The 27056-nt window shown below is 39.3% G+C and overlaps 1 protein-coding gene across 1 annotated transcript in view; it reads right to left on the reverse strand.

Annotated features, from left to right (window-relative positions):
- SLC5A8 (solute carrier family 5 member 8) overlaps nucleotides 1–27056 on the reverse strand; it is a 55360-nt gene that overhangs the window by 12067 nt on the left and 16237 nt on the right. The window contains exons 4-11 of the mRNA XM_004602769.2: nucleotides 19653–19720; nucleotides 18555–18709; nucleotides 14398–14538; nucleotides 12343–12472; nucleotides 9173–9261; nucleotides 7808–7920; nucleotides 4862–4929; nucleotides 1198–1284 (exon numbers count right to left, since the gene is read on the reverse strand). Coding sequence (XP_004602826.2) covers nucleotides 1198–1284; nucleotides 4862–4929; nucleotides 7808–7920; nucleotides 9173–9261; nucleotides 12343–12472; nucleotides 14398–14538; nucleotides 18555–18709; nucleotides 19653–19720 — 851 coding nt within the window. The remainder of the gene's footprint in view (nucleotides 1–1197; nucleotides 1285–4861; nucleotides 4930–7807; nucleotides 7921–9172; nucleotides 9262–12342; nucleotides 12473–14397; nucleotides 14539–18554; nucleotides 18710–19652; nucleotides 19721–27056) is intronic.

A 27056-nucleotide genomic window follows, 5' to 3' on the forward strand; every position in this document is an offset into this window, starting at 1 on the left:
TGTAGTAGTTCTATTTGAAACAGCCATATCAACCAATAACAGCACTATCAGTTTTCCTTGAACTTTATCTTACAGCAGGACTGAATCCATGGCCTTTCAGTTGACTTTCAGATAAACAACTTTTATTTCACTTATTACAAACAAAATTTAGTACTTCAAATAAAAGGTTTTAAACAAAATTTAGTAATACAGAGCACACATATATTATGTAGAACTTAAAGTTGCCTCTTTCTGGAGCTATTTCTCAATTCTAGTAGAAACTTGTAGGACAAGAACCATGCTATTATGGTTACCACTGTAAGTATCAGTCAGAGAAACTTTCTGGCTAAGGTGATGATTGCTCCTTGTTGCTGTGCTGTAGCTGTTCACAAGTATCCTCACCTTTACTGGCCATAAATCTCTCACGCCCAAGTCTGTTTATGTCTGCTTTAAAATATGGTAATCACTTTTGTAAGGACAAAAAAGACAAATGCACACCTGTGTTTCTTTTTGTTTATTTTTTGGTTTTTTTTTTTTTTTGGGGGGGGGACTGGAGCAATAGCACAGCAGGTAAGGCATTTGCTTTGCATGCGGCCAACCCGAGTTCAATTTCTCTGTCCCTCTCGGAGAGCTCGGCAAGCTACCGAGAGTATCCCACCTGCACAGCAAGCTACCGTGGTGTATTCGATGTGCCAAAACAGTAATAACAAGTCTCATAGTGGAGATGTTACTGGTGCCTGCTGGAGCATGGACAGGAGGATGACAATGGGATGACAGTGCTACAGTGCAGTTTTTGTGGGAGATACACCTGGCTGTTTTTTGGGGAGCTTCACCTGGCTACTTCTGGCTCTGTGCTTAGAGCTAACTCCTGGTGCACTCAAGGGACCATATGGGGTGCCGGAAATTGAACCCAGGTTGGCTGTATGGCAGCCAACTCTACTTGCTATACCATTACTAAAGCCCCAGCAAATATGTTTCTTTAGTTATGCTGTCAACATTTAACATTGAGCTATCCTGTTCTGAAAATTTGTTCATGGGGTGCATCAAATTTCATGGACAGCAAAGTGAGTAATAATTGAATCATCTGAATATGAATAATTTGATTCCTGGACAAGTCACTGATAAAATACTTCAAAACAATCCTTGTCATCAGGAAAGCGATTGTGAGCTGCTTCTGCTGTGAGGAAAGCTCTACAGGTGTCCATTCTTTATACTTACGGTTGAGTTGGCAAAGGGAACCAAAATGCCTAGAGAAAACAAGCCCATCAGTGGTCCGCCAACCATACCAAATATGCTGAGTGCTGCCTACAAAAACAATGAAAAACCGACAGTTAGCAATCTCCAATTCAAAGCTAAATGGGGGGGGGGGTCGTGGAGGGATCAGGGTCTAAAGTATTCTACCCCTCAGGAAAATCATGCTAGCATAAAGGTTAGGAAAGATATGACAGAAACTTGGAAGCTTTTGTTTCTCTGTCCCGGTATCCATCTATTCCTTCAGGTGCCCTGAGTAAAGGAAGCCAACTGAGTAAAAGAAAGAAAAGGATTATAAAATCGTGGCATCACCAAGAGTGACACCAGTCCTCTTGGCCTGGCCCCCCAGGACATTAATTGTCACATCACTCCCTTTTGCTGCAAGAATCCCAAGATACTCCTGATAACAGGGTGCAGATAAGTGCGGGTAAGTAACCAGTGAGGCAATGTGACTCAATGTTACCCTGGATTCTGTAAGAATAAAAATAAAGAGATAGTACAGGGGTTGAAGCATTTGCACATGGCCAGCTCTGGTTAGGTGCCTGGCACCACATATTTGTCCCCTGAGCACCACCAGGAGTGATCTCCAGAGCACAGATGCAGAAGTTGAACACTGTCCTATGTGGCCCCAAAATTAAAAACAAAAACAAAAAAAGAATGGAAATAGAATGAAAAATAGTATTTAAAATGTGATTGATCTATTCAAAATGGCAGATAAGAACAGGTACAGAGCAAAAAAAGTAATGAATAATAACCCTACTAAAGTCTGTTCTCAGTAACCTCTGGGCCAGAAAAGGTTAGCAGCACAACAGAAAACATTTAGAAAATAACTTCTATTTCGGCCTCCCATCCCCCCACCCCCAACACACACATGCCAAGAGCGAAGGTCAAATAGAGATCCTAGATCCAACTTTTACTATGACGCTATAAATTAGAAACTTTTGGGAGCTGGAGCAATAGCACAGCAGGTAGGGCATTTGTTTGCCTTGCACTCGGCCGACCTGGGTTCAATTCCCAGCATTCCATATGGTCCCCTGAGCACCACCTGGGGTAATTCCTGAGTGCATGAGCCAGGAGTATCCACTGTGCATCGCCAGGTGTGACCCAAAAAACAAACAAAAAAATTAGAAACTTTGGTTTTGTAAAAGAGCCTATTGAGAGGAGGGGGCTGCAACTTCTAAAAGTGAGAAAATACTTTAAAGTAGTTGTCAAAGACACATTATTAGAGCATGTAGGTAACTCCCAAGACTCAACAGTAAAAACCCAAAAAAACAGTTTGGGCTGAGAGAGAAAAAGGGAGCTGAGTGGGTGGGGCCAGAGCAAGCCCTGATCCCTCAGCCAGGACTAGCGCCAGTACTGCCGGGTCTGGTGCCAAAACAAAACCAAAATGCAAACAATTCAATTAAAACATGAACCAAAGACATGAGGAGACATCTTGTTGAAAAAAAAAAACAGATGGATAAATATCTTTAAAAATATTCAACATCACTAGTTATTAGGCAAATGCAAATTAAAACTACAATGAGAATATCAGTATACATCTACCAAAATGACTAAAATTGGGACACTACTAAAAATGCTGGAGAACATGCAACAAAACAGACACCCAGGCATGTGTGTGATGTAAGAAATGACAGAGTCTGGACAAAGCTGAGTGCTACAGTAGGTAAAGGGATACAGTGATCACCTTTCAGTGTCAATACTGCAAACCACATGGGGTATGATGCAAACCATAATATCCGAAAGGAAAGAGAGTGCAAGAGAGAAGAAATGTGCTTCTGTAGAGGTGGGTTGGGGGCGATTGAGGACATTGGTGGGGGGAAATGCACACTGATGAAGGGACTGGTGTTGGAATTGTATGACTGAAACCCAATCATGAACATCTTTGTGACCGTTACCAAAATCCCATAGTGATTCAACTACAAATTTAATTGATTAATTAAAAAAAAAAGGAAATGACAGTCACTGGAAAACAGTGGCAATTTTTGAAAAACAAACATGCAACAACCCGTGAGCAAGTGAACACTATACCAAAGAATTGAAGAATACATGCACACAATAATGGATATGTTAGTAGCAGATTTATTCACAAATGTTCCTGGTAAATTTATTCATAATGGTCTCAAACTAGAAGCTACTCACTGTCTTTTGTATAGGTGGTTAATATGACTTAGCAATTTTTTAAAGAAGTATTGAAACACGAAACAACCTGAATGAATTTCAGATAAGTACCCCGAGCTAAAATGTCTATCTCAAAAGGCTACATACTATATTATTTTATATATAACATTCTTAGCACAACAACATTATAGAAATGGTGAGCAAATTTGTGGTCTCCAGGTATTAAGAAGCAATGAGGGCAGGAGAGTAGTAGATTTAGCTATAAAAAGGGCAATATGGCAGATCCTTATGGTGATGGGGATTTTTAGTATTTGGCATTTAGTATATTGGTATAAATATCAATATCCTGGTGGTGATTATATAATGTTTTATAAGATAGAAACTGAGTAAAGAACAAACCACTCCACTATTTCTTGAAATTATGTGAAATTTCTTCAAAATAGTTTAGTTTATTACTACTAGTTTATTGAGGTAATAATGCTTTAGAAGATTACAAATGTTTCAGGATTACTTATCACCAACCATGCCTGCCACCAAAATGTGAAGAACTCTCTACAACAGTCCATAGGACATTTTCTGCCTACTTCATTAGGTATCCTCATTTTTTTTTGTTTGTTTCTGGGCACACCATCCGCTACCAGCGACTAAACCTGGGCCTTCTCCATTCAAAGCACATGATCAGCTCATTGAACATCTATCTCTTGGGCCCAGTATCTTCAATTCTGTTGTCAGAGTCTAAGGGTCTGTTTTCACTGGACATTGTCTATTCCCTTGCTCTATTTAATAATGATGTCTTACTTCTCTTCCCAAATGTATCTCCCTTTTATTTCTTCTCTTGTTCCAATATTGTGTTGAATTAGATAGTGGGCTTCCTTGTCTTATCTGACCTAAGAAAGCTTTCAGATTTTCACCATTGGGAAGATCGTGAGTGGCCTCCACACGGCTGAGGTTAAATTCCTTCTATTCCCATGTTGCTGATATTTTGTCATAAACTGATTTTGTATCCTGTCAAAAGCTTTCTTTGAATCAATTAATATAATCAAATAAGTTTTATCTTTCCTTAAAGTAGTATATCACATTAAATTGAGTCTATGCAGCTACACTTGCATCCTTAGAATAAATCTTACTGTTTATGCTATAGTAGAGAAAGAAGGGGCTGGAACCATAGCACAGCAGGTAGGGCGTTTTTGCCTTGTACGTGGCCAACGGAGGTTTGATTCCTCCATCCCTCTTGGAGAGCCCAGCAAGCTACTGAGAGTATCCTGCCCACACGGCAGAGCCTGGCAAGCTCCCCGTGGCATATTCGATATGCCAAAAACAGTGACAAGTCTCACAATGGAGACATTACTGGTGCCCGCTCAAGCAAATCGATGAACAATGGGACTGGGACAACAGTGACAGAGAAAGGAGAAACTCCGCAAGAAAACAGGAGTCTGGGAAGATTGTCACATTAGCATTTAAAAAGAAAAGGATTTCTGCTGATTACTCAGCTTCCAAAGTCAGTTCATACCTGCAATAAAGCTCCCATTAGAGATGCCAGAGCAGCCATTCCTATACACAGGGCTCCAAACAGCACACCTAGAGGGACAATACAAAAGTCAGTGTCAAATTCAGTCCTGGAGGATTAGAATGCTCAACAGAATGAGCTGCATAAAACCTTTGGTTCAAAGTGAACACTCTGACTGTGGTTAAGAATGGCCACAGGCCCACTTCATACCTGTGGTACAAACCACAACACCCAAAAGGAGAGAGAGCAAAAGAGAATGCCCTGCCATTGAGGTGGGATGGGAGGAGAATGGAGTCGGGGTGGTGGGAGGGATGCTAGGACCATTGGTGGTGAAAAATGGGCACTGTGCAGGGATGGGCACTCGATCACTGTAGGACTGAAATATAAGTACGAAAGTTTGTAAGTCTGTAACTGTACCTCATGATGATTTACTAATTAAAAAAATTAAATAAATTAAAAAAAAAAGAATGGCCACAGGCATCAGAGCCAGCAAAATAAAGGAAAGGGTGTCTGCCTACAGGATCAGCAGTGTTCGAAGGAAAAACAAAACCCTCATATCATGTCCCAGGATTAGTTATAACATGAGGTTATGTAAGCAAAGAATCCTCAGTATTAACTATAGGGATTTAAAGCTAAGAACCATTGTGCTGTTAATCTAATCCTGCATCAACATTTGTTTAGAAAGGAAGGCTTGAGTCTCTGTTCTCAGTTTGCAAAAAATTGGGCACACTTCAGTCCTGCTGTGTCCCGCACAATGGAGGAGTGGAGTGTAAAATAAGAAACTTGAGACTTCTGACTTCAAGCATTCATTTTTTTCTGGGAAATGGCAATTCACAAAAAGGGTCATGGGTCCCATTAGATCTCTCATAATCTTCATCAGCATCCCAAACCTTTCCTCTTCAACTGACAGAGAAAGCTTCAAACTGAGTAAATACTATATATCCACTTCTAACAATATTTTTACCCCAAACTTTTTAGGAGAAATTCACATGTATCACATAGTGGTCTGATTTGGGGTTTTATTTTTCCTCTCTAGATTTTTAATATTTTTCATATTTCTTCCAAATACATGCATTAATATTTAAATTATAGGACATTTGCTTAAATGTTTTAAATATTTTAAGAACTGCTATTCAGAGACAGAGATAGTACAGGAGTTGAGACACTGTTTTGCATGTGGTTTTCCAAGTACTTCAGGGGTCATTCCTAAGGACAGAGGTAGAAATGGCCCCTGAACACTGCTGAGTGTGACCCATAAACCTACTCATACACCCACTCCCCAAAAAAGACTTCTATTCACCAAAACTCGCCAAAATTCAGCCAATATAAATTTCTACTAAGTGAGTAGAAAATTAATTTGCTTATTATAAAATATGCACATTTCTCATATTATGTTATTCCTATCTAACTTCAACTAGTACTCACATTTTTGTTAAGCATATTGAACAAATACCATGTTGCTCCAGAATGGAAAACCATACATTAATTTTTGGCAGAGCTCTATTGCCAAGATGTGTCATGTTGCTGAATACTATTACAAAGACTATTTTCAGCATCTTTTAATTTGATACTTTTGCATTTAGTATCTCATGAACAGTCCCCATTATGGTTTTTAGTAGTCAAAGCTATTGGCAACACATTTAAATCATCTGCTATATTCTTCCCTGTTTCCTTACTGTATCTACCCCAAGATAATTTTCAGAATCCTTCAAAATAAGTGAACAACTACACTAACAGAGTTTATGTATTAATCAGCAGCAGCCTGATTCCATTATATATAGAACTATACTTAGCAATAATGTGTGAAGTATGGTATAATATTTAGCATTTACTTATTGGAATTGTGTGAGGTTAGAACTTTTTCCGTTTTTGGTTTTGTTTTAAGGCCACACCTGGTGGTACCAAGGACTCACTTCTGGCTCTGTGTTCAGGATCACTCCTAGTGGGGTTCAGGGGACCATATTTGGTGCCAGATATCAAACCCAGATCAGCCACACGCAAGGCAAGCCACTGTAGTATCACTCTAGCCTCTGCTTAAATTTTTTTTAATGTAAATTACTCTAAAACACATATTCCAAGATACTGAAATGAAGAAAGAGGTAGATTTCTTTGACCCATGTGAAATAACTGCAACTTGGAACCTTTAAATCTTTTGTTCAAGCTACTATTTAAATTCTAGTAAGATTCTACAATCTACAGATTTGGGCATTCCTGGTACAGTATTACTGACTTTCTCTAGGAAAATCTCAAGGCATGTCAAAAAATCACAATACTTTTTTATCAATTAACATATTCAGATAATGTACCATAAATAGTCAGTGCTCTGATAGGTAATAGAGGGGGAAATGTGTCTCTTGGTTCCAAACTAGGGCTATGACTTAAAGCTTATGACTAAGCTTGAAAGGTAAAAAGACAAAAATTTTTTGTGTGGTTAATATAGATTTGGGGTAGAAAGAATGCACAGTTAAATAAGAATTCTTCATGGCCCCCTGATCATTAGTCATTTGAAGTATTTTTTAAGTCTTCATTGCAACTATGGCCATGGCTGCATTAAATACCAACAAACACGTGCATGCTTAATCATTCACACTCAGGTTCCTTCTCTGTATCTTCCACAGAAAAGAAAATGGTCTCAAAAAACAATTATCCTCACCTTTCAGCATCTGTATTGCAAACCATAATGCCCAAAAGGAGAGAAAGAGATACAGAGAGACAGAGAGAGAGAAGAAAAGTATCTGCCATCGAGGGGAGTGGAATAGGAAGGAGAAACTGAGGGCATTGGTGGTGGGAAATGTACCCTGGTGCAGGAGTGAGTGCTGGAACACTGTATGACTGAAACTCAATCATGAGCAACTTTATACTTGTGAATCTCACTGTAATTCAATGTTTTTAATTAATTAATTTTTAAAATATCATCCTATGAACTAAATTATAAAAATGGAAACTTACTCAGCCCTTGGGAAGTCCAAGAGAGACCCCTTTCTGAGAGCGTTTTGAAGTATGGCTTGACCAGGTCTTCCACAGTTACAGCTGCTAAGGCATTAATACTGGAGGACACTGTGCTGTAAGGGAAAGACAAACTTTTTACCTGTAACTCTAGCAACTCTCTAACTTTAACAACTGTTTATGGCCATACCACGCTGAACGAACCCGATCTCGTCTAACTTTAACAACATTCTAAGGGAAAGAAAGTGAACTAAAAACAAATACTGTCACGTGTAAATCACTACCAAATTCTACTAGACTATTTATAATGACCGCAGCATCTCCTTCTGTACTGATATTATTCAAAATTGACTCAGGCCAATATTGATAGGTTCAGCAGATCTCTGGAGCTATTTAGGATAATGTAATTCTGCTTCCAGTCTACAATTAATCTCCCCGATGTCTATGGAAAGGATCAACAATGACCATGCAGTATTATTAGGTAGTGATTGTAAAATAAAGTCTGCTTGGGCACAAAAGGGGTTTTTCATAAATCCTCCCTAACATATATGATAAATGTCAATAATATTAATTTCTTGGCTCTTCAATACAGATGCTGTACATTCTAACAAGAATTCTCTGAGTCCCACCTCTGCTGAGCTCAAGTATTGAACTGCCCAGCCCAGTTGGCCAAGTCTGACCAGGAGTGACCTTAGGTCCCCTGAGCACTGCCAGGCCCTCCACCAAAAAAAAAATCCTTTAAGAAAAAAAGTTCAATGAATAAGTTTAATGGAATAACAAAATAATCTTTGAATAGTGCATATTTTTCAAGATACAATATTTTAATTCTTATTTTCCACTTGATCATGCTTTATCTCATGGTACATTTTGAACCAAGACTGTAGGTATTTTATATTATTTATTTATTTGTTTGTTTGTTTGTTTGTTTGTTTATTTTTGCTTTTTGGGTCATACCTGGCGATGCACAGGGGTTACTCCTGGCTCTGCAGTCAGGAATTACTCCTGGCAATGCTCAGAGGGCCATATGGGATGCTGGGAATCGAACCCGAGTTGGCTGAGTGCAAGGCAAACACCCTACCCTCTGTGCTATTGCACCAGCCCCATGACTGTAGGTATTTTAAATAGTGAGCAAAAGCTACCATCAACTAATCAATACTGTCCTCTTACAGAGTCTGTGATGGTGTATTAGACAGCAGGGACAATTAGAAGAAAACACCGATGACAGTAGACTGCTGACCTAGAGATAAATTAAAGTGGACACATGGAATACCAATTTAATGCCCATGCCCAAAGTTCCACTGTATCCCTTTCAATATGCAACAAATGGAAGATCCCAAGAAGACCCACCATTAGAGTCACAGAGCATACCTCAATGTGCCACTGTAAGCACAGGCCACAAAGAGGCCAGGAAGTCCCGGATAATCTTGCAGAATGTCCAGTACTAAATAAGGCATGAGCTGAAAAATTCCAAAATTTACTCCTGAGTATTATTTAATATCATATAAAAGTAAATGCTACCTCATTTACTTTGTGTTTTATAAGAATTGAAGGGAGCTATTTTTTCCAAAGTACCTAATATTTCTTAAACCTTTAAATAGTCATTATATTTTGAATATTTCCTAAATACCTAAAGTAAGATTTGTCCTGGTTTTTGATTGTTTTGTATGTTTAAGGAACACACCCAGAGGTGCTTGGGGTTTACTTCTGGCTCTGTGCTCAGGGATAACTCTAGGCGGTATTTGTGGGACTATTTGTAGTGCCAGGGATAAACCCAGGTTGGGCACATGCAAGGCAGATGCCTTACTCGTTATACTATCTTTCCAGCCTTATAAAGTAAGCTTTTTTTTTTAACAGGCTCTGGATTCAAACAAATGTATATTTTTCAAACTTAACTTCTATGAGTTTAAATTTTCTCATATTAAAATGGAGTAAGGATGGCTGAAGAGATAGTACAGCTCGTAAAGCATTTGTCTTACACAAAGCTGTGACCTGGGTTCAATCCCCGGAATCATGTGTGGTCCCCTGGGCCCCACCAGGAGTGATTGCTGAAAACAACCGAGTGTGATCCAAAAACAAAATAAAAATTTTAAGTGAGTAATAACACTAACCTCATAAAGTGTCCACATAAGTTAAATTATAGAATTTATGTAGAATTTATGTCAAGCTCTTTGTACAAAACATGAAATATAGCAAATAATATAAGGTTATGGTTCTCAATCTCTGAAATAGAATTCAATTTAAACAAAATACTTTATAGTTCTCAGTGCTGAAGCTGGCACAATTCACTTAACTTTATTTGAGGAACCAAGGCATTTCTGTAAATCTCCACTCACTGTCAGAGTTAAAAGGCAATTATATGCACAAAAGGAAAAGGAGAGAGAGAGCAAGAGGAAAGTGTGTCCCATAGAGAGAGGCTGGGGGTGAGGTGTGGGGGTGTTGGAGGATGGTGGTAGGGAAACAGGGGACATTGGTGGTGGGAAACGTGCACTGGTGGAGGGATGGGTGCTGGATCATTGTATGACTGAAACTCAATTATGAACAGCTTCGTAATGTTCTATATCATGAATATTCAATTAAAAAATTTAATTAAAAAGGCAATTATATCTGCATATGGCCTGGGAGGTAGTAATAATTGGAAAGTAACTCTAGAAATTCCTGAAATTTGTTTCTTTTCAAAAGTTTCTGATACCCTTTTACTCTCTCTCTCTTTCTCTTTCTCTCTCTTTCTCTCTCTCTTTCTCTCTCTCTTTTCTTTTGGGTGTTATGGTTTTCAATACAAGAGTAAAAGGGAATGAACTTGCCTCAGAGGCAGGAGGAGGTGGGGTGGGGGTGGCGGGAGGGATACTGGGAACATTGGTGGTGGAAAATGGTGGAGGGATGGGTACTCGTTCATTGTATGGCTGAAACGTAATCACGAACGTTTGTAAGTCTGTAATGTATCTCACAGTGATTCATTTTAAAAAAAAACCAGTTCCTGATACCAGTGTGATTTCTGATATTACTTTTCTGTTGGGAAGGGGTAGACAAAGGCATATCTGCAGTGTTCAGGGCAAACCCCCCTCCCTGTGCTCAGGATTGCTCTCAGCAGTGTCAGGGGACTGTGCCATGCTGGGTATGAATAGGAGTTGGCCGCAGGCAAGACATGACCCTAACCCCTGTATTATCTTCCTACCCAATGTGGCTTTTTTCAAAATATAAGTAATAAAGATGGGAAGGTGGATGATTTTAACAGTGGGTGGGAAAAAAGGCTGATACTTCTCATTCAACCCTCTTTTTTTGTTGCTGTTTTTGTTTTTTGGGTCACACCTGGCAATGCACAAGTAACTCCTGACTCATGCACTCAGTAGTTACTCTTGGCAGTGCTCAGGGGACCATATGGGATGCTGGGAATCAAACCTGGGTCAGCGGTGTGCAAGGCAAATGCCCTACCCGCTGTGCTATCGTTCCAGCCCAAATTATTTCAAGCATAATCTTGAAAACAAGACATTAATTAGGCTCTGGAGTTGGAAAGTCTTAAGTTTTCATTCTAGATACTTTTTGTGTTATTTTAATGGTCGATATCCAGCAGAAACGTTCAAACTTAGGACATGGCAGTCTGCCTTTGCTTGAATCCTGGCTTCAGCTTCACTAACTGGTCACTTTCTTAGCTTTTCTTCTTTTGAAAGAAGAAAAGGCAGGAAAGACGGCACAGAGGGTAGGGCACTTGGCTTCTACATACACAGCCAACTTCAGTTCAATCCCTGGTATCACACATGGTCCCCCAAGTCAAGCAGGAGTGATCCCTGAGTACAGAGCCAGGAGTAAGTTCTGAACATAGCCAGGAGTGACCCTCCACACAGTAAGAAACTATTAAATTATAAGAGACTATAACAACTCTAAGAATCTTAATTCTTAAAGCTTTTAAGAATTAAAAGTCATAAAGTATGAAAATCTGGCTGGAGAGATAGCTCAATAGACTGAGCTGATGCTCTGTACATGGGAGGCCTAGATGTCTGGTGCTGCACAGTCCTCTAAGCACCCCCCAAAACTGGCCCTAGAGCACAGAGCCAGCATTAATCCCTGAGCACAGCTAGGTAGAGTCCAATCCCACCCCCACCCTAAAAAAAGCCTGCACAGCTCTCAGCACCAAATCTTATTACAGAGTTGATGCTTAATAAATATTCCCTGATCAGAGTTGCTTCTCCATCACTGAAAACACTGGAGTGCAAACCGTTTATAAATGAGTGAACTGACAATTAGCCACAGAACGTCTCACAAGACCAAAGCTGGCATGCAGTCTTCTTTTAACTGTGTTTAAGTTTTACTTTCAGTCATCAATTACTTATATTCTAATGCTTGGCTTAAACTTTTTCCAGCCATTTTAATCTTGAAACCAACATTCTTCATTCCTCCTATAGCTGCTAAAACATTTTTTGCAAAGAACTTTAGAGAGATTAAAGATTATAGCCACATGCCTCTCCACAAGAGTATGAACCCTTTCCTTTCAACTAATAATCTTTCTAGTTCACATGCCAAAAAAAAAAGACATGGTACTGAACCTGATCTGGTGCAGATACTTTGTTGGATGTCCAAGGATCACAGTCATGGTACCTGGAATACAGGGCAAGTCCACAAAGCACTGAACAGACAAGGATTCCCCAGAGTCCTATGAGATTGACATAGAGAGACCTAAAGACATGAAAAGAAACCATAAAATGAGTTTAATTAATATGTAGATTCCAAAGATCAGAAAAATAGTCACATAAACAGAAGAGACCTTTAAGATTATGTTCAATAAATGTATACTATCTTCTAGTGAATCAAAGTTTGACTTATCTTATTCTGGCCTTACCATTTGCTTATCATGTCAATCCACAATGGATTTGGACAGACAGAAAAGTGAGGGAGACTTCCATTCAATGAATGTATTCTCCTTGTCAAAGTTCATTGATATTTCTAGCCCTGTCCTAGAATGGAATTAAACTGCTTCCAGGCTTCTTGTTATGGAATAAGGATTGTAATGGTCAATCCTTATTGCTCTAGTCAATAGATCAGTATCTAAGATTTCTTTTCCAAGTAAAAGTAATATTATAAACCGCTTATGCTGTTATAAGTAATGTTATGAATTGCTTATACTGATATAAACTACTAAACACTGTTAGCATCTACATAGAAGCTCATCAAACATACATAATGTGGTTTGTGATAGCACCCCACAAGTATGAGAGCCTGGACAGGTTCATTATATGAAATAAGGTGAATAAACTGGGTTTCTGTGCAAATATATACATACAGGCACTGGGATCAAATGGGAGCATAAATTCCAGCTCTACCAAGAGGCCTCTGGGCAAGTAATTTAATCTCATCAAATATGTTTCTTAATTTATACCTGCAGTCAATGTTATAACCTTATAGAGTTCTAAGATTTCATGAAACAGGATATATCCTAATAGCACAAGTGCAGGGAATGTAACAGAAAGTTAAGAGGTAGTGACTGGTGTTATTAGGGGTAATGTTATTGAATGTGATCTTGGTAAGTATCTGAGGGGTTGGGGGATGGGTCCAGGGTCAGGGAGCATTTCTTGCCCTAAGCACTACACAATGTGACTCTGGTGTCCCTCAACACACTCGGGCCCAAGTGGCACCATTAACCCAGGCTCAAGCATTGAACTTCCCAGCCTGCTTGGCCCTGAGCATTGCTTGGGGTTTCTGCCCCCGAATTATGAGTTGAATGGCAAACATGTTTCTTACTAAGGTGGCTATATTTTTTCTCTAATGATGCTACAGAGGATCCTGCGGTGAGTCACCCAAAGCTGAAGAGGTGTCAACTCAAAGCTATGCCTTCTTCTCTAAGGCAACTTTGTATCCAAGACAGTTGAATGCAAAGGAATAAAGGCCGGGTCTCCTCACCCTGAAGTGGAGCAAGACAAAAGATCTTGGTTTTGAGACTCTCTGGTTTACAACTCCTTTAGAGTCGACCCACACGTGACACCACTGCAATCTAATTTCTCTCTATGGCCCAGAGTCTTCCAAACGAAGTGGTACTGTGCACATCTAGCCTTTCCCCTTAAATAGACTGCATGCTTCTCATCAATCTATGTACACATTATAACTGTGAAAAACAGTCATGATAAGAGCCAGAGAGATAGTATAGGAAGGTGTTTGCTTTGAAAGCAACCAAACCTGGCTTTGATTCCCTGGTATCATATATGGCGCCCCCAGCACCTCTAGGAATGAGCCCCTCGCCCCCTGGGTATGGTACAAAACAAATAGCAATTATATTTGACCTTCTAATCATCAGAAAATATGTCCAAATATTATTCTGTTCCTGTATCTCCCTTGATCTGAATTCAATACTCTACATACAATTTGATTGGACTTTATTGGCATTTAAATAGATCACTTACTAGCATTTGATAATTTGATGTTTTACTTAATAATTTAAGTAAATATTTTTAGATTTTTTTTAACATAAAGTATCATTTATCATTGACAGTTTTGTATGTAAGTCTATCATTTATTCCTTAGAATTTCATGATATAAAGACTTAAGTATGGACTTCTAAAAGCAGAACTGACAGTTATTAATGACTTAGATAACATAGTTTGGCTTACAGTTTTGCCTGAAATCGGCTTTTACAGGAAATATATCGCTGCACTTGGGACTGGTTCACCCCATAGATGCTGGTCCAAGTGAAGGTCCCTCCTATAACAATTGTCCAGAATGTGTGTCTTTGCAAAGGATTAGGATCAAAACTAAATGAAAAGAAACAGAAAATAAATTTAACTCCTGGTAAAGAAAAATAAAGCTACAAAATTCCTCCTAGAATATTTTTGGATGAAAATAACATAGGCCTATAGAAATATACAGATATTTATAAAAGTGTATACATTTATTATAAAATATAAAAGAAACATTGCTGACTTTAGTTTACTGAAATAACAATTGATATATTCAGGGATTTAGAAATTCTAATGGGATTGGGGACAATGATGTAATCATTCTAGACATTTATAAAATTTATTTCCCATGGCCTTGGGCTAATGCTATTTAAACAACTCTGTCCAGCTGAATTTAAAGAAGAACAGGATGGGAGGGGGAGAAGAAGGTGCAGGGCTGCGGGGGGGTTGGGGGGGAGGTGAGGGAAGAGGAAATGAGAGAAGGAGAAGGGGGAAGGGACTTTTCTTCGTGCACTAAAAGAAATGCAAAATTCACACAAAATTCACTCATTTTTGTATATATAATTCTACTCATAGTACATGTATCGTCATAGTTCTAATTTATAGTCAAGGTCAAGAAATTAGTTTAATTAAGTCAATTAATGTTCTAAAACTAGCATTTCACTAATCAAGCTTTTTTTAATCTTTTACTTTGTGTGTGTGTGTGTGTGTGTGTGTGTGTGTGTGTGTGTGTGTGGTCTGAATCCTTCTGTGTTCAGAGTTTACTTCTGGCCCTGAGGCCCATCACCCTTGGCAGTGTTCAGGAGACCAAATGTGGCGCCCAAGATCTACCAGGGCCAGCTGTGTACAAAGCAAGTGCATTGACGCCTGTACTGTCTCTCTCACACGCTTTCTCAAAATGCTGTTCCTATAAACTAAGTGCTAATAGCAATCATTTTGTGACGTGTGCTAAATCCAATATATTATTGCAAAGAAAATTCAACATCAGTATGTCATACATCTTTTAACCTTGGGATGAATGATTCTACCATCTCCAATGTCTGAGCTTCAAATTTTTCTGCAAAACTGACCTTCATGGAAACTTTTTGAAAATCAAGAAATTCTGCAAATCCATGTAAATCTTTATTTGAGTTTGGTAAAATATTCAAATTTTATGCATATACTTGCATTCCTATGGAACTATGAAAAGATCCGTTCCATCCTATAGCAGTTAATATCAAAGACTAGGCATTTGAAGGGTGGTGATCCTTTCTTATCCCAGAATGTAGCCAATGGAAATCAAGAGAATGAACCAGAGAGAGAGAGAGAGAGAGTGTGAGAGAGAGAGAGTGTGTGCGTGTGTCCAAGGTATTATTTGCATGTGGGAGACCTAAATTCAATCCCCAGCATCACATGGTCCCCCACATGGGCTGATCCCACTCTCAGCACAGAGCTGGAAGTAGCCCCTGTGCATAGTTGGGTGTGGCCACAAAACAAAATACACTTAAAAAGAGCCAAAAAGATTTGATGAGTTGCCTGAGAGAAGTTTGTGAACATCCAAAGAAAACCAAAATCCTTCTTTTTACTTATTTCAAGTACAGCAAATATTTTGAGCATCATATTTTCAAAAACATACCAAGGAGTATACAATAAGACTTTTCACTACCTAATTGTTATCAGCCTTCAAGATAAAGATGAGAAAAATGTCTGACATTCACTTCTTAGACTTTCCTGATAATGTTCAATGCTGTAAAGTCTGCATCTTTTATAGAAAGTGACAGTTATCCACCCAAGGATAGTAGAGATAAAGACTAGGAGGATTGCTCCATGGCTTGTAAGCCGGCCTCACATGCTGGGGGAAAAGGCAGCTCAGATAGAGAAAGGACCATCAAGTAAAGAATGCTTGGAGGGCCCACTCAGGATGGGAGATGCATGCTGAAGGTAGACTATAGACCGAATATGATGGCCACTTAAACCTGCATTGCAAATCACAACACTCTAAAGGAGAGAGAGGGTAAAAGGGAGGGAACATTGGTGCTGGAGAATGGGCACTGGTGGAGGAAGGGTACTCGATCATTGTATGACTGAAACGTAAGCACAAAAGTCTGTAAGTCTGTAACTGTACCTCACAGTGATTCATTTTAAAAGTTTAAAAAATACATTTAAAAAAATTTTTAAAAAGAAAGTGGCAGTTATCTTGCAGAAAAATTATTGCTTCCACATCCTTTCCCTCAACCTAGCATACTAGGAAGAGATTTCAAATTCATAACATCTATGTAGGCACTGATTGGTTCTCCTGCTGGGCATTAATGGCTCCTTTTTCTGGTAATAGTGTCCACATTTGTTTTGGGGAAACTGTCATTTCTTTGTTTGTTCGTTTTTTTGCTTTTCTGGGTCACACCCAGCGATGCTCAGGGGTTACTCCTGGCTTTTGCACTCAGGAATTACTCCTGGCGGTGCTGGGGGACCGTATGGGATGCTGGGAATCGAACCCGGGTTGGCCGTGTGCAAGGCAAACGCCCTACCCGCTGTGCTATCGCTCCAGCCCAAGGAAAACTATCATTTCTTAATGGTTGTCAATCAAAATGTCTGCTCTGCTCTAGTTAAGGAATAGAAGTACGCTTTAGGCCAATGGGAGGTTCTCTTGTTGGAAGTCTGAATCTTGAGATTCAAGAAGGAAAAATAAGGTCCTAAAAACAGTTGAAGGTGATTCACTGTTGGGGCTGGAGCGATAGCACAGTGGGTAGAGCATTTGCCTTGCATGTAGCCGACCTGGGTTCGATTTCCTCGATTTCCAGCATCCCATATGGTCCCCCGAGCACTGTCAGGGTTAATTCCTGAGTGCATGAGCCAAGAGTAACCCCTATACAACGCTGGGTATGACCCAAAATAGAAAAAAAAAGATGCAATTCACTCCTGAAAACTAAAGATTGGCCCTGTAAAATTTCCAAAAGCATGCTTCTCAAATGTTAGGACCTTTTTCTAGAATACCAGAAAAGAAGCTCCAAGTGCAAAGCACTCTTTTTTCTTCTTGCCAGCACTTTTGCCTTTCCCATCTTACAGCAAAGCTGCTTAGAGAAAAAATAAGCCAGTCTGTGTCAAAATGAGACTCTCTCCTCATTGAATATGGTACAAGGATGGCACTCCTGATCCAAAAAAAAAGAAGTTTTAAATAGTCTTTCAACTGTATGATATAGCTAGGGCAAAATTATCTAGGTTCCTTGTTATTTTCTCTTTAGGAAAACTGAGCATCTGTTTAAGAAATGCTTTTATCATGTGCTGTACTGACAAAGGTAATCAGTCTTTACTTTTCTAGTCAATTTCCAAGAAATAAAATATAAATATAATTGTCTTGTTGGGAATAAGAATTTTTGCATATCTTTTTTCAAAAATGGCTTCCTTGGGGCCAGAGCAATAGCACAGCGGGTAGGGCATTTGCCTTGCACGCGCTCGACCTGGGTTCAATCCCCGGCATCCCATATGGTCCCCCAAGCACCGCCAGGAGTAGTTAGTTCCTGAGTGCAAAGCCAGGAATAACCCCTGAGCATCACTGGGTGTGACCCAAAAAGCAAAAAAAAAAAAAAAAAAAAGGCTTCCTTTTCTTTTCTTTACACTTTTCCTTTCATTGCTACACTTTAACCTTCAACCTATTTCAGACTCAGACAACTAGAAGACACTAGATATCAGCCTTTCTCAGGAGAACATTGCTGCTATCAGGTAAATGAGTAGCAATCTGATGAGTTAAGAAAGCCAGTAAGGGGTTGGAGATGCCATACAGTGGTTAAGACACTTCCTTTACACTCCCCTGATTTGGGTTTGATACTTGGTCTCCTAAGCATCATCAAGAGAGGGCTCCAAGCACAGAGCCAAGAGTAAGCTCTAAGCTTTGGGGATCCAGGTGTGATCCCAGAAGCAAAACAGAAAAAGGTCAAAGAAACCCCTTAAGGTAGAACCCCTTATGCAGACATTTGCCTGCTTTAGTTTTCAGTACACATTCTAAGGGACTGCTTTGTTTTCTAATGTAAATTGACTATTTCAATGAGGAATAATATGGGGCTGGGGGGGGAGGGGAGAAAAATGTTGTATTGGCAAAGAGGTAAATAGTAACTTACTTCCAGAAGTTTAATCTTCCACCATTATAAGCATCATCTAGAATCCGTCTGATTCCACCCTGCACCACTGCAGCCTGTATAATCACAGATGCAAATCCAGCCACCATGATCCCAACTTGGAAAACGTCCGTCCAGATAACAGCTTTAAGACCACCCTTTTAAGGAAAATTAGGATTAATGCTTCCAGTCAACATTACAAGCTGTACAAAAAGCCATAAACTCAAGGATCTTGCCCAAGAAATACATTCAAAAACAGACTGTAATAAACTTCAAAGTAAGGTGGTATTTAAACCAGAGTTTCAAGAGTAGGCAAAGGCAAAGATGAAAGGTAGTTCAAGCAGGAAAGAAATACAGGCAAAAGCATAAAGAGGTCAAATTGCATGTCTTATTCATTATGGCCAGATATATACTTTGGAGTGAAGCATAGTGGTTGGGAAGGAAATTTAGGCTCAGACTGCAAAAGATACTATCATAAATTTTGTAGATCTTGTAGTCAGGGCTGCCAGTCAACCAGTATGCATTCAGAAATTCATACCTGTTGCAGAAATGCTAATTGGCCATTGTCAAAAATTTCCCAGGTATCTCCCTCTCATCCTTTGACCTTGTCTGAAAAATCCCTCCATGGGGAGTCTGTCTCCCAGATAAGCTAGCAACAAGAGGTAAGACCTAGCCTAGTAGGGAAGCCAGAAGACTTGTACCACATCATCCACCATAACACTGGCGTGTGCGCCATCCTGACTCTACCTATTTTGACAGTCACACCTGCCTGTAGGAAATAAAGGGTTCTCTTAGGTTTCTCTGCTCAGGAATAATATAAGAACAGCTACAATAACTTGACAACCATCAACATGGATTCAGAGACAATATTGGGGAAACGTAATGATTTAGATGAAAAAAAACAATTTCAATGATGATTCGTGGTCTATGAAGTATCATATTTTACTCAAAACTGAATATCGTTATAAAACGTTGCACAGTGGGTGATAGGAGCAGGAGAGTAGATGCAAATAGCCCAGTTTGTACACACCGCAGGTGGAGGGTTCAATTTTGCAAAGCAAGTTGTAGAGCAAAGGGAGAAATATTATATTCTTCACATACCAACGTGCAGTAGAACGTGCAGACCACCCCCGTTGCGACAACTGCACCCCACAGATCAAATCCTGTGACTGTGGAAGGAAAGAACATGCATGACTGACTGAAAGAGGCACAATAAATGTACTTCTCAAGAAAACCAGCAAGGCGATGCTGTACTATTTCTTGAGCACCTAGCTCTATACACGTTTGCTTAAAACTCAGTTTACATTTCATTAGATGCCTCTGAGTAAATGGAGTTTTTTAAAAAAATAACTTTGATTGTGTGTGTATTTAAGACATGGCAGAACAGACTCTGCTAAACAACTTTCTGCTCACGCTCAACCAGAAATCAATTCTAAATCACAGGATACTCCCTCATAAGCCATGTCATTTGCCTGATATACCCATGCACATGGAGGCTTGTGCTTGCACTATGTGGGGTTAGATGAGTGAGGTTCTGAGAAGGCATTAGTCTCATGGCACATGGTAGCACCTGCCATCATTGCTGTTGGCAGAACTGCCCATGCCAGGGGAGGAAAGAGAACATCTAGAGTGGGACAAGATACAGCTGTCAGAAAATGAGACATACTCCCCAAAACATTGTAAAATCACCATACTAACTAAACAAGTTTACAGACTCAACACAATTCGTATTTCAATACCAATGGTGGAAAGTGATGTAACTCAACAGCAGAGCACTTGTGAGGTGCTGGGGTTTGATTGCTGAAATCATTAATTTTTTTAAAAAATGAAATACTAATGGCATCATTCAAGGAAATAGAGCATTCAATTCTCCATTTCTTATAGAACCACAATAAAACCCGGAGTGGCCAAAGCCATTTAAGAGAAAAGAAGAAACATGGAAGCATCATATTCCTTGTTGTCAAACTATAATACAAAGCAACAGTCAATAAAATAGCATGCCACCATGTAAAGTCCAAGGGGCTTGTAAGCACTGCTGGGTTCAAGCACTATACCACCAGGATCACACTGTAGGCCTGGGCACCACTAGGGGTAGCCTGGGACCTTTGAGCATTACACTGAGGAGTCTTCATTTCAAAAAACGAAACTGTGACATGGGGAGCAAAATGGATGGAATGTAAGGTGATTATGCTAGGTTGAAATAAGTAAGGAAGTGAAAGACAATTATGAGATGACTTCACTTACATGTGGAATATAAATAACTAAACTGCCTGAGCTGACAAAAACAACAAAAGTAAGGGACCAAGAAATTTTAAACACAACTTAAAATTCCCCAGCACACATGGCTCCCAGAGCATGGCCAAAGGTTGATTCTGAGCAGAGAGCCAGGAATAAGCCCTGAGCACAGCTGGATGTGGCCCACTCCTCCATCCAAGAAAAAGAAAGCTAACAACAAAACCAATGGCAAAACTTAGTGGAATCCAAGGAGAAGAGAGGGGAGGGGCAGAAAGGTCATTTTGACACTGAGCTGATAATAGAACTTTACTGCTGGGTGGGGTGAGCCCTATGCACATATAGAAGTGTGAAGTTTATATCCTGAAATTCCTTACTGTTGTAAAGCAATTGTGAAGCAATTAAATTATTAAGAAAAAATGTACTCAATGACTTAAATAGACCTGCAATACCCTACACATATCCCCAAAAGTAAATATACAAAAATACATTTTTTATTTCAAGCTAGAAAGAAGTGCTTGATGCTAACAAGTGGCTAACCAGACTCAACAGAATTGAACAGCATTTACCATCGTGGTTCAAATGAACACAATATTTGGTGTGGTGACAACTTTTTAGACACATTTCTAGCAAGATATATTTTTAAAAATCACTGATAAGCTAGGGTTCATTAAAATTAAAAACATCTATTCTGTGAAAGATTTATCAAGAGAGTTAGAAAACAAGGCACAGACTGTGACAAAATATTTTTAAAATCACATATTACAGAGGCTTTAGAGATAGTACAGTGGGTAAGGCACTTGTCTTGCATGTGGGTGACTCACGTTTAATTCCCAGGTTCCAATATAGATTCCTGAGCCCTACCAAGAGTAATCCCTGACTGCTAAGCTATAAGTAAGCTGTGAGCACTGTCATGTGCTCCAAAACAAACAAACAAACAAACAAAAATAACATATATTAGAAAGAACTAGTGGGTTAACCAAAATAAACAATGAACCTTTAAAACTGATGAAAAAAGCAATCAGATATTAAGATTGGATAAACACCTTGGCAGACACTTTATCCAAGTATAATAACAAGTAACACCAGGTTCTACAGTATTTGTCTTCAGGGAAATACAAATAAAAATATCAACAATAGAATGCCAAGACAAACCTATCAAAATGGCCCAAATCTGAAATATTAGCAACAACAAATGCTGGAAAGATTATTGAACAATAGGAACTCTCCTGTTTTTAGTGAAAATGCAAAAAATGAAAGCTAGTTTGGGAGACTGCCTGGTATTTCTTACAGAACTAAACATATACTTTAAAAAAAACTTAATAATTGTGCTCCTTACTCTTAATTCATAAAAAGTAAAATTTTACCTCTAAACTAAAATTCGTTCACAGATGTTTATAGCAACTTTATTCCTAATTTCCAAAACTTAAAAGTAACCAAGCTAATGCTAAGTAAGTGAATGAATAAACTGTTATTTTTATCTAAGGGATTTTAATACTGTCCAAAAGACACTGAACATATAACAGCAAAAGTGAGCCTTAAGGTAAACTATGGACTTTGGGTGATTATGACATGTCAATGTAAGTTTATCCTTGATAATAAATGTTCTATTCTGCTGAGTAATATTTATAATGAGGGGCAGGAACACAAGCATAGGGACAAAGGGAAATCATCTTATTTTCTGTTCACTCTAAAAATTTTATTTTAAAAATTATAAATACTAAAAATAAATAAATAAATAAAAGATTATAAATACTGAAAAAAATTAAGCCCAAATATAAAACAAATCTGAAATATCATTTAAGGAGGAGGAAGGGAATAAACTAAAGAGTATAGTGATATGTTGAATTTCTCTAAACACATCTCACTTTGTGATTGACCTTTAAACTATATAAGTATTTTATATAAATTCAAAAATTAAGCTTAGAGAAAAAACTACATAAAAGAGGTGCTGAATAGATAGTACAGTGGATGGAGTGCATTCCTTGCATGCAGCAGACGCAAGTTCCATCTCCAGCATCCCATATGGTTCCCTGAGCCCTGCCAGGAATGATCCCTGAGTGCAGAGCCAGGAATAAGTCATGAGCACCATCAGTTCCATCAGTTATGGTCCCCAAACAAACAAAAGCCTCAAAAAAAGAAACTACTCAAAAGAAAAATCAATACAAAATAGATTAACCCAACTGTTATCAAGTTTGTGATTAAACAAACCTGATTAAACATGTCAAAACACTGCACTGTAGCACTGTCCTCCCATTGTTCATCGATTTGCTCAATAGGGTACCAGTAACGTCTCCATTGTGAAACTTGTTGTTACTGTTTTTGGCATATCGAATATGCCACGGGTAGCTTGCCAGGCTCTGCCGTGCAGGCAGGATGCTCTCAGTAGCTTGTCGGGCTCTCCAAGAAGGACGAAGGAACTGAACCTTGGTTGGCCGCGTGCAAGGCAAACGCCCTACCTGCTGTGTTATCGCTCTGGTCCAAACACTTTAAATCAAAATTATTTTATAGGCCGGAGCGCTCTCTGCCGAGATGCAACCCAGGTGGCCACACGTTTGTGCAGCTGCTCTGCTGCTGATCGACCATGATCCAGAGGCCAGCTAGACTACTTTTGGTACCAGCAGCTGCTTACAGCAATGTCTCTAGACTGTGAACTACGCCATAGCCCCATGCTTCCCAGGAAGGGAAATGATGCAATTTCTAAGATAAATCTCCCTCAACTTAGTTACTAAAATATTAAAATCCAGAACTCCCAAACTGCATGGCCACTATCGCAGCTGTGCGACTTCATATCTTTTCATTCTCAGCAATGGAAAAATAATTATCAAATGCTTCCTTGTCAGTAGGGCTGTTTCTGGGAGGGGAACTCCAACAACAATAGTAAATTTTGTGTTGAAATATGGAATGTAATCAAGGTAAAGAGAAAGTGAAGTGAAATTTATCAGCTATGCGGGGTGTGGGGTGTGGGAGGTATATTGGGGTTTTTGGTAGTGTGCACTGGTGAAGGGACGGGTGTTCGAGTATTGTATAACTGAGACATAAGCCTGAAAGCTTTGTCTTTCCACATGGTGATTCAACAACTTTCCACATGGTGATTCAATGAAATAAATAAATTTTTTTAAATGCAAAAAAATTATTTGATATATACCCTCATGAAATACATTTTAAGATAAAGAAAAAAGACATGAAAAGAAATAATTTTTTTTAACTTTAATTTAGGTAATATGGTTACAGTAGAGTTCAAGTCTTTCCCACTGTTGCACCAGTATGCCATGACCCATCAGAATATCACCTCTGGTCAGCGTTTCTACTACCCAACCATCACCCCGTTATTTTCTGAGTACCAGGTATGGTTTTTTTTTAATTTTTAAATTTATTTATTTTTAATTAATGAATCACCGTGAGGGTACAGTTACGGATTTATACACTTTTGTGCTTATGCTTCCCTCATACAAAGTTCGGGAACCCATCCCTTCACCAGTGCCCATTCTCCACCACAAGTAAACCCAGCATCCCTCCTATCCTCCCCAATCCCATCTCCCCCCACCCCACCCTGCCACTGTGGCAGGGCATTCCCTTCTGTTCTCTCCCTCTAATTAGCTGTTGTCGTTTGCAATAAAGGTGTTGAGTGGCCACTGTGCTCAGTCTCTAGCCCTCATTCAGCCCGCAACTCCCTTACCCCGCATGGGCTTCGACTACATTATAGTTGGTGATCCCTTCTCTGAGTTGCCCGCAAAGAAATAATTTTAACTGTTTGTGCCACCATATTATTAGTAATAATATAATAATTACTAATCTAAAACATAATTCAGGATTCTCAACTTTCGACAGTAACAGAAAAAAGTTTTGAATCATGACAATGAGTCACTTATCAAGCAAATGATTCACAAGTGATAAGATTTCAGTATCATAATTTTTTTTTAATTTCCTAAGTAGGTCCAATGTGCAGCCAAGATTTAGAACTTAGATATGCACTAAGGAGGTGAAGGACCTATACAAGGAAAATTACAAAATGCTACTTCCAGATAATGGAGACACATCCCCTGCTCATGGATAGGGGGGATTAACATAATCAAAATGGCAATACTCCCCAAAGCACTATACAGATTTAATGCAGTCCCTGTCAGAATACCCATGACATTTGTCAAAGAAATAGACTAAACACTCTTGAAATTCATATGGAACAATAAACCCCCATGAATAGCTAATGCAATCCTTGGGCAAAAGAAGATGGTGGCATCACCTTCCCTACCTTCAAACTCTACTACAAAGCAGTAGTAATTAAAACAGCATGGTATTGGGCTAGAAACAGACCCACAGACCAATGAAACACATTTGAATATTCTGCCACAGACTCCCAACTGTATGACCACTTAATCTTTGACAAAGGAGCAAGATATGTGAAGTGGAACAAGGAAAGCCTCTTCAACAAGTGGTGCTGGGAAAACTGGATAGCTACCTGCAAGAAAATGAACTCTGACCTCTGTCTAGTGCCAGGCACAAAAATCAGATCAAACTGGATTAAAGACCTCACTATCAGACCTAAATCCATAAGGTACATAAAGGAAAATGTAGGCAGAACCCTCCATGACACTAAAGCTAAAAGCATCTTAAAGGATAAAACACCACTGACCAAGCAAGTGGAAACAAACATAAACAAATGGGACTACATTAAACTAAGAAGAGTCTGCACCTCAAAAGAAACAGTGACCAAGATACAGAGAGAACTCAGGAAATGGGAAAGAATATTTATCCAATACCCATCTGATAAGGGGATATACAAGTCACTAGTAGAAGTGTGACAAGACACAAGTACAAGAAAAAACTAGTGTACAAAACACTAGTAGAAGAATAAAAACCTCTGACCCCATCAAAAAATGGGGAGAATAAATGAACAGAAGCTTCCTCAAAAAAGAAACACAAGGGCCAGAGCGATAGCACAGTGGGTAGGGCATTTGCCTTGCACACGGCCAACCCAGGTTCCAGCCCTGGCATCCTTACGGTCCCCCAAGCACCACCAGAAGTAATTCCTGGGTGCAAAGCCAGGAGTAACCCGTGAGCATCGCTGGGTGTGACCCAAAAAGCAAAAGAAAAAACAAGCACAAACAAACAAACAAACAAAAGAAACACAAATGGCCAAAAGACACATGAAAAAATGCCCTACATCATTAATCATCAGGGAGATGCAAATCAAAACAACAATGAGATACCATCTCACACCACAGAAACTTGTATACATCAAAAAGAACAAGAACAACCAGTGCTGGCATGGATGTGGGGAGAAAGGGACTCTCTCATTGTTGGTGGGAATGACGACTGGTCCAGCCTTTTTGGAAAACAATATGGGCATTCCTTCAAAAACTTGAAGTTGAGCTTCCATATGACCCTGCAATACCACTTCTGGGAATATATCCTGAGGGTTCAATAAAAGCACAATAGAAATGACATCTGCACCTGTATGTTCATTGCAGCACTGTTCACAATAGCCGGAATCTGGAAACAATCTGAGTGCCCGAGAGCAGATGACTGGTTAAAGAAACTTTGGTACATCTACACAATGTAATACTATGCAGCTGTTAGAAAAGATGAAGTCATGAAATTTGCTTTTAAGTGGATGGTCATGGAGAGTATCATGCTAAGTGAAATGATTCAGAAAGAGAGGAACAGACAAAGAATGACTGCACTCATTTGTGGAATATAAAATAAGACATGGTACTAGCACCCAAGGACAGTAGACAAATGGGCCAGAAATATTTTTTTTCTTTTTGAGTCATGCTTTGATGGACAGGGGTTACTCTTGGCTCATGCACTCAGGAATTACTCCTGGCAGTGCTCGGGGGACCATATAAGATGCTGGGAATTGAACCTGGGTCCACCGAGTGCAAGGTAAATGCCCCACCTGCTGTTCTATCGCTCCAGCCACAAGGGCCAGAAATATTGTTCGATAGTTAGAAATCTGCCTCATGATCTGGGGAAGAAGACAGCTGGAATAGAGAAGGAATCACTAAGTCAATGATGGTTGGAGGAATCATTCGGGATGTGTGTTGAAAGTAGATAAAGGACCAAAGGTGATGGCCTCTCAGTATCCATATTGCAAGCCATAATGCCCCAAAGCAGAGAGAGAATACGAGGGTAATTTCCTGCCATAGAGACAGGGGGAAGGTTGGGAGGGGGAGGGATACTGGGAATATTGGTGGTGGAAGATGTGCACTGGTGGAGGGATGGGTGTTCAATCATTGTATGACTGAAACTCAAATATGAAAACTTTGTAAC

The sequence above is a fragment of the Sorex araneus genome, chromosome 10 (genome assembly GCF_027595985.1).
Source record: "Sorex araneus isolate mSorAra2 chromosome 10, mSorAra2.pri, whole genome shotgun sequence".
Lineage (NCBI taxonomy): Eukaryota > Metazoa > Chordata > Mammalia > Eulipotyphla > Soricidae > Sorex > Sorex araneus.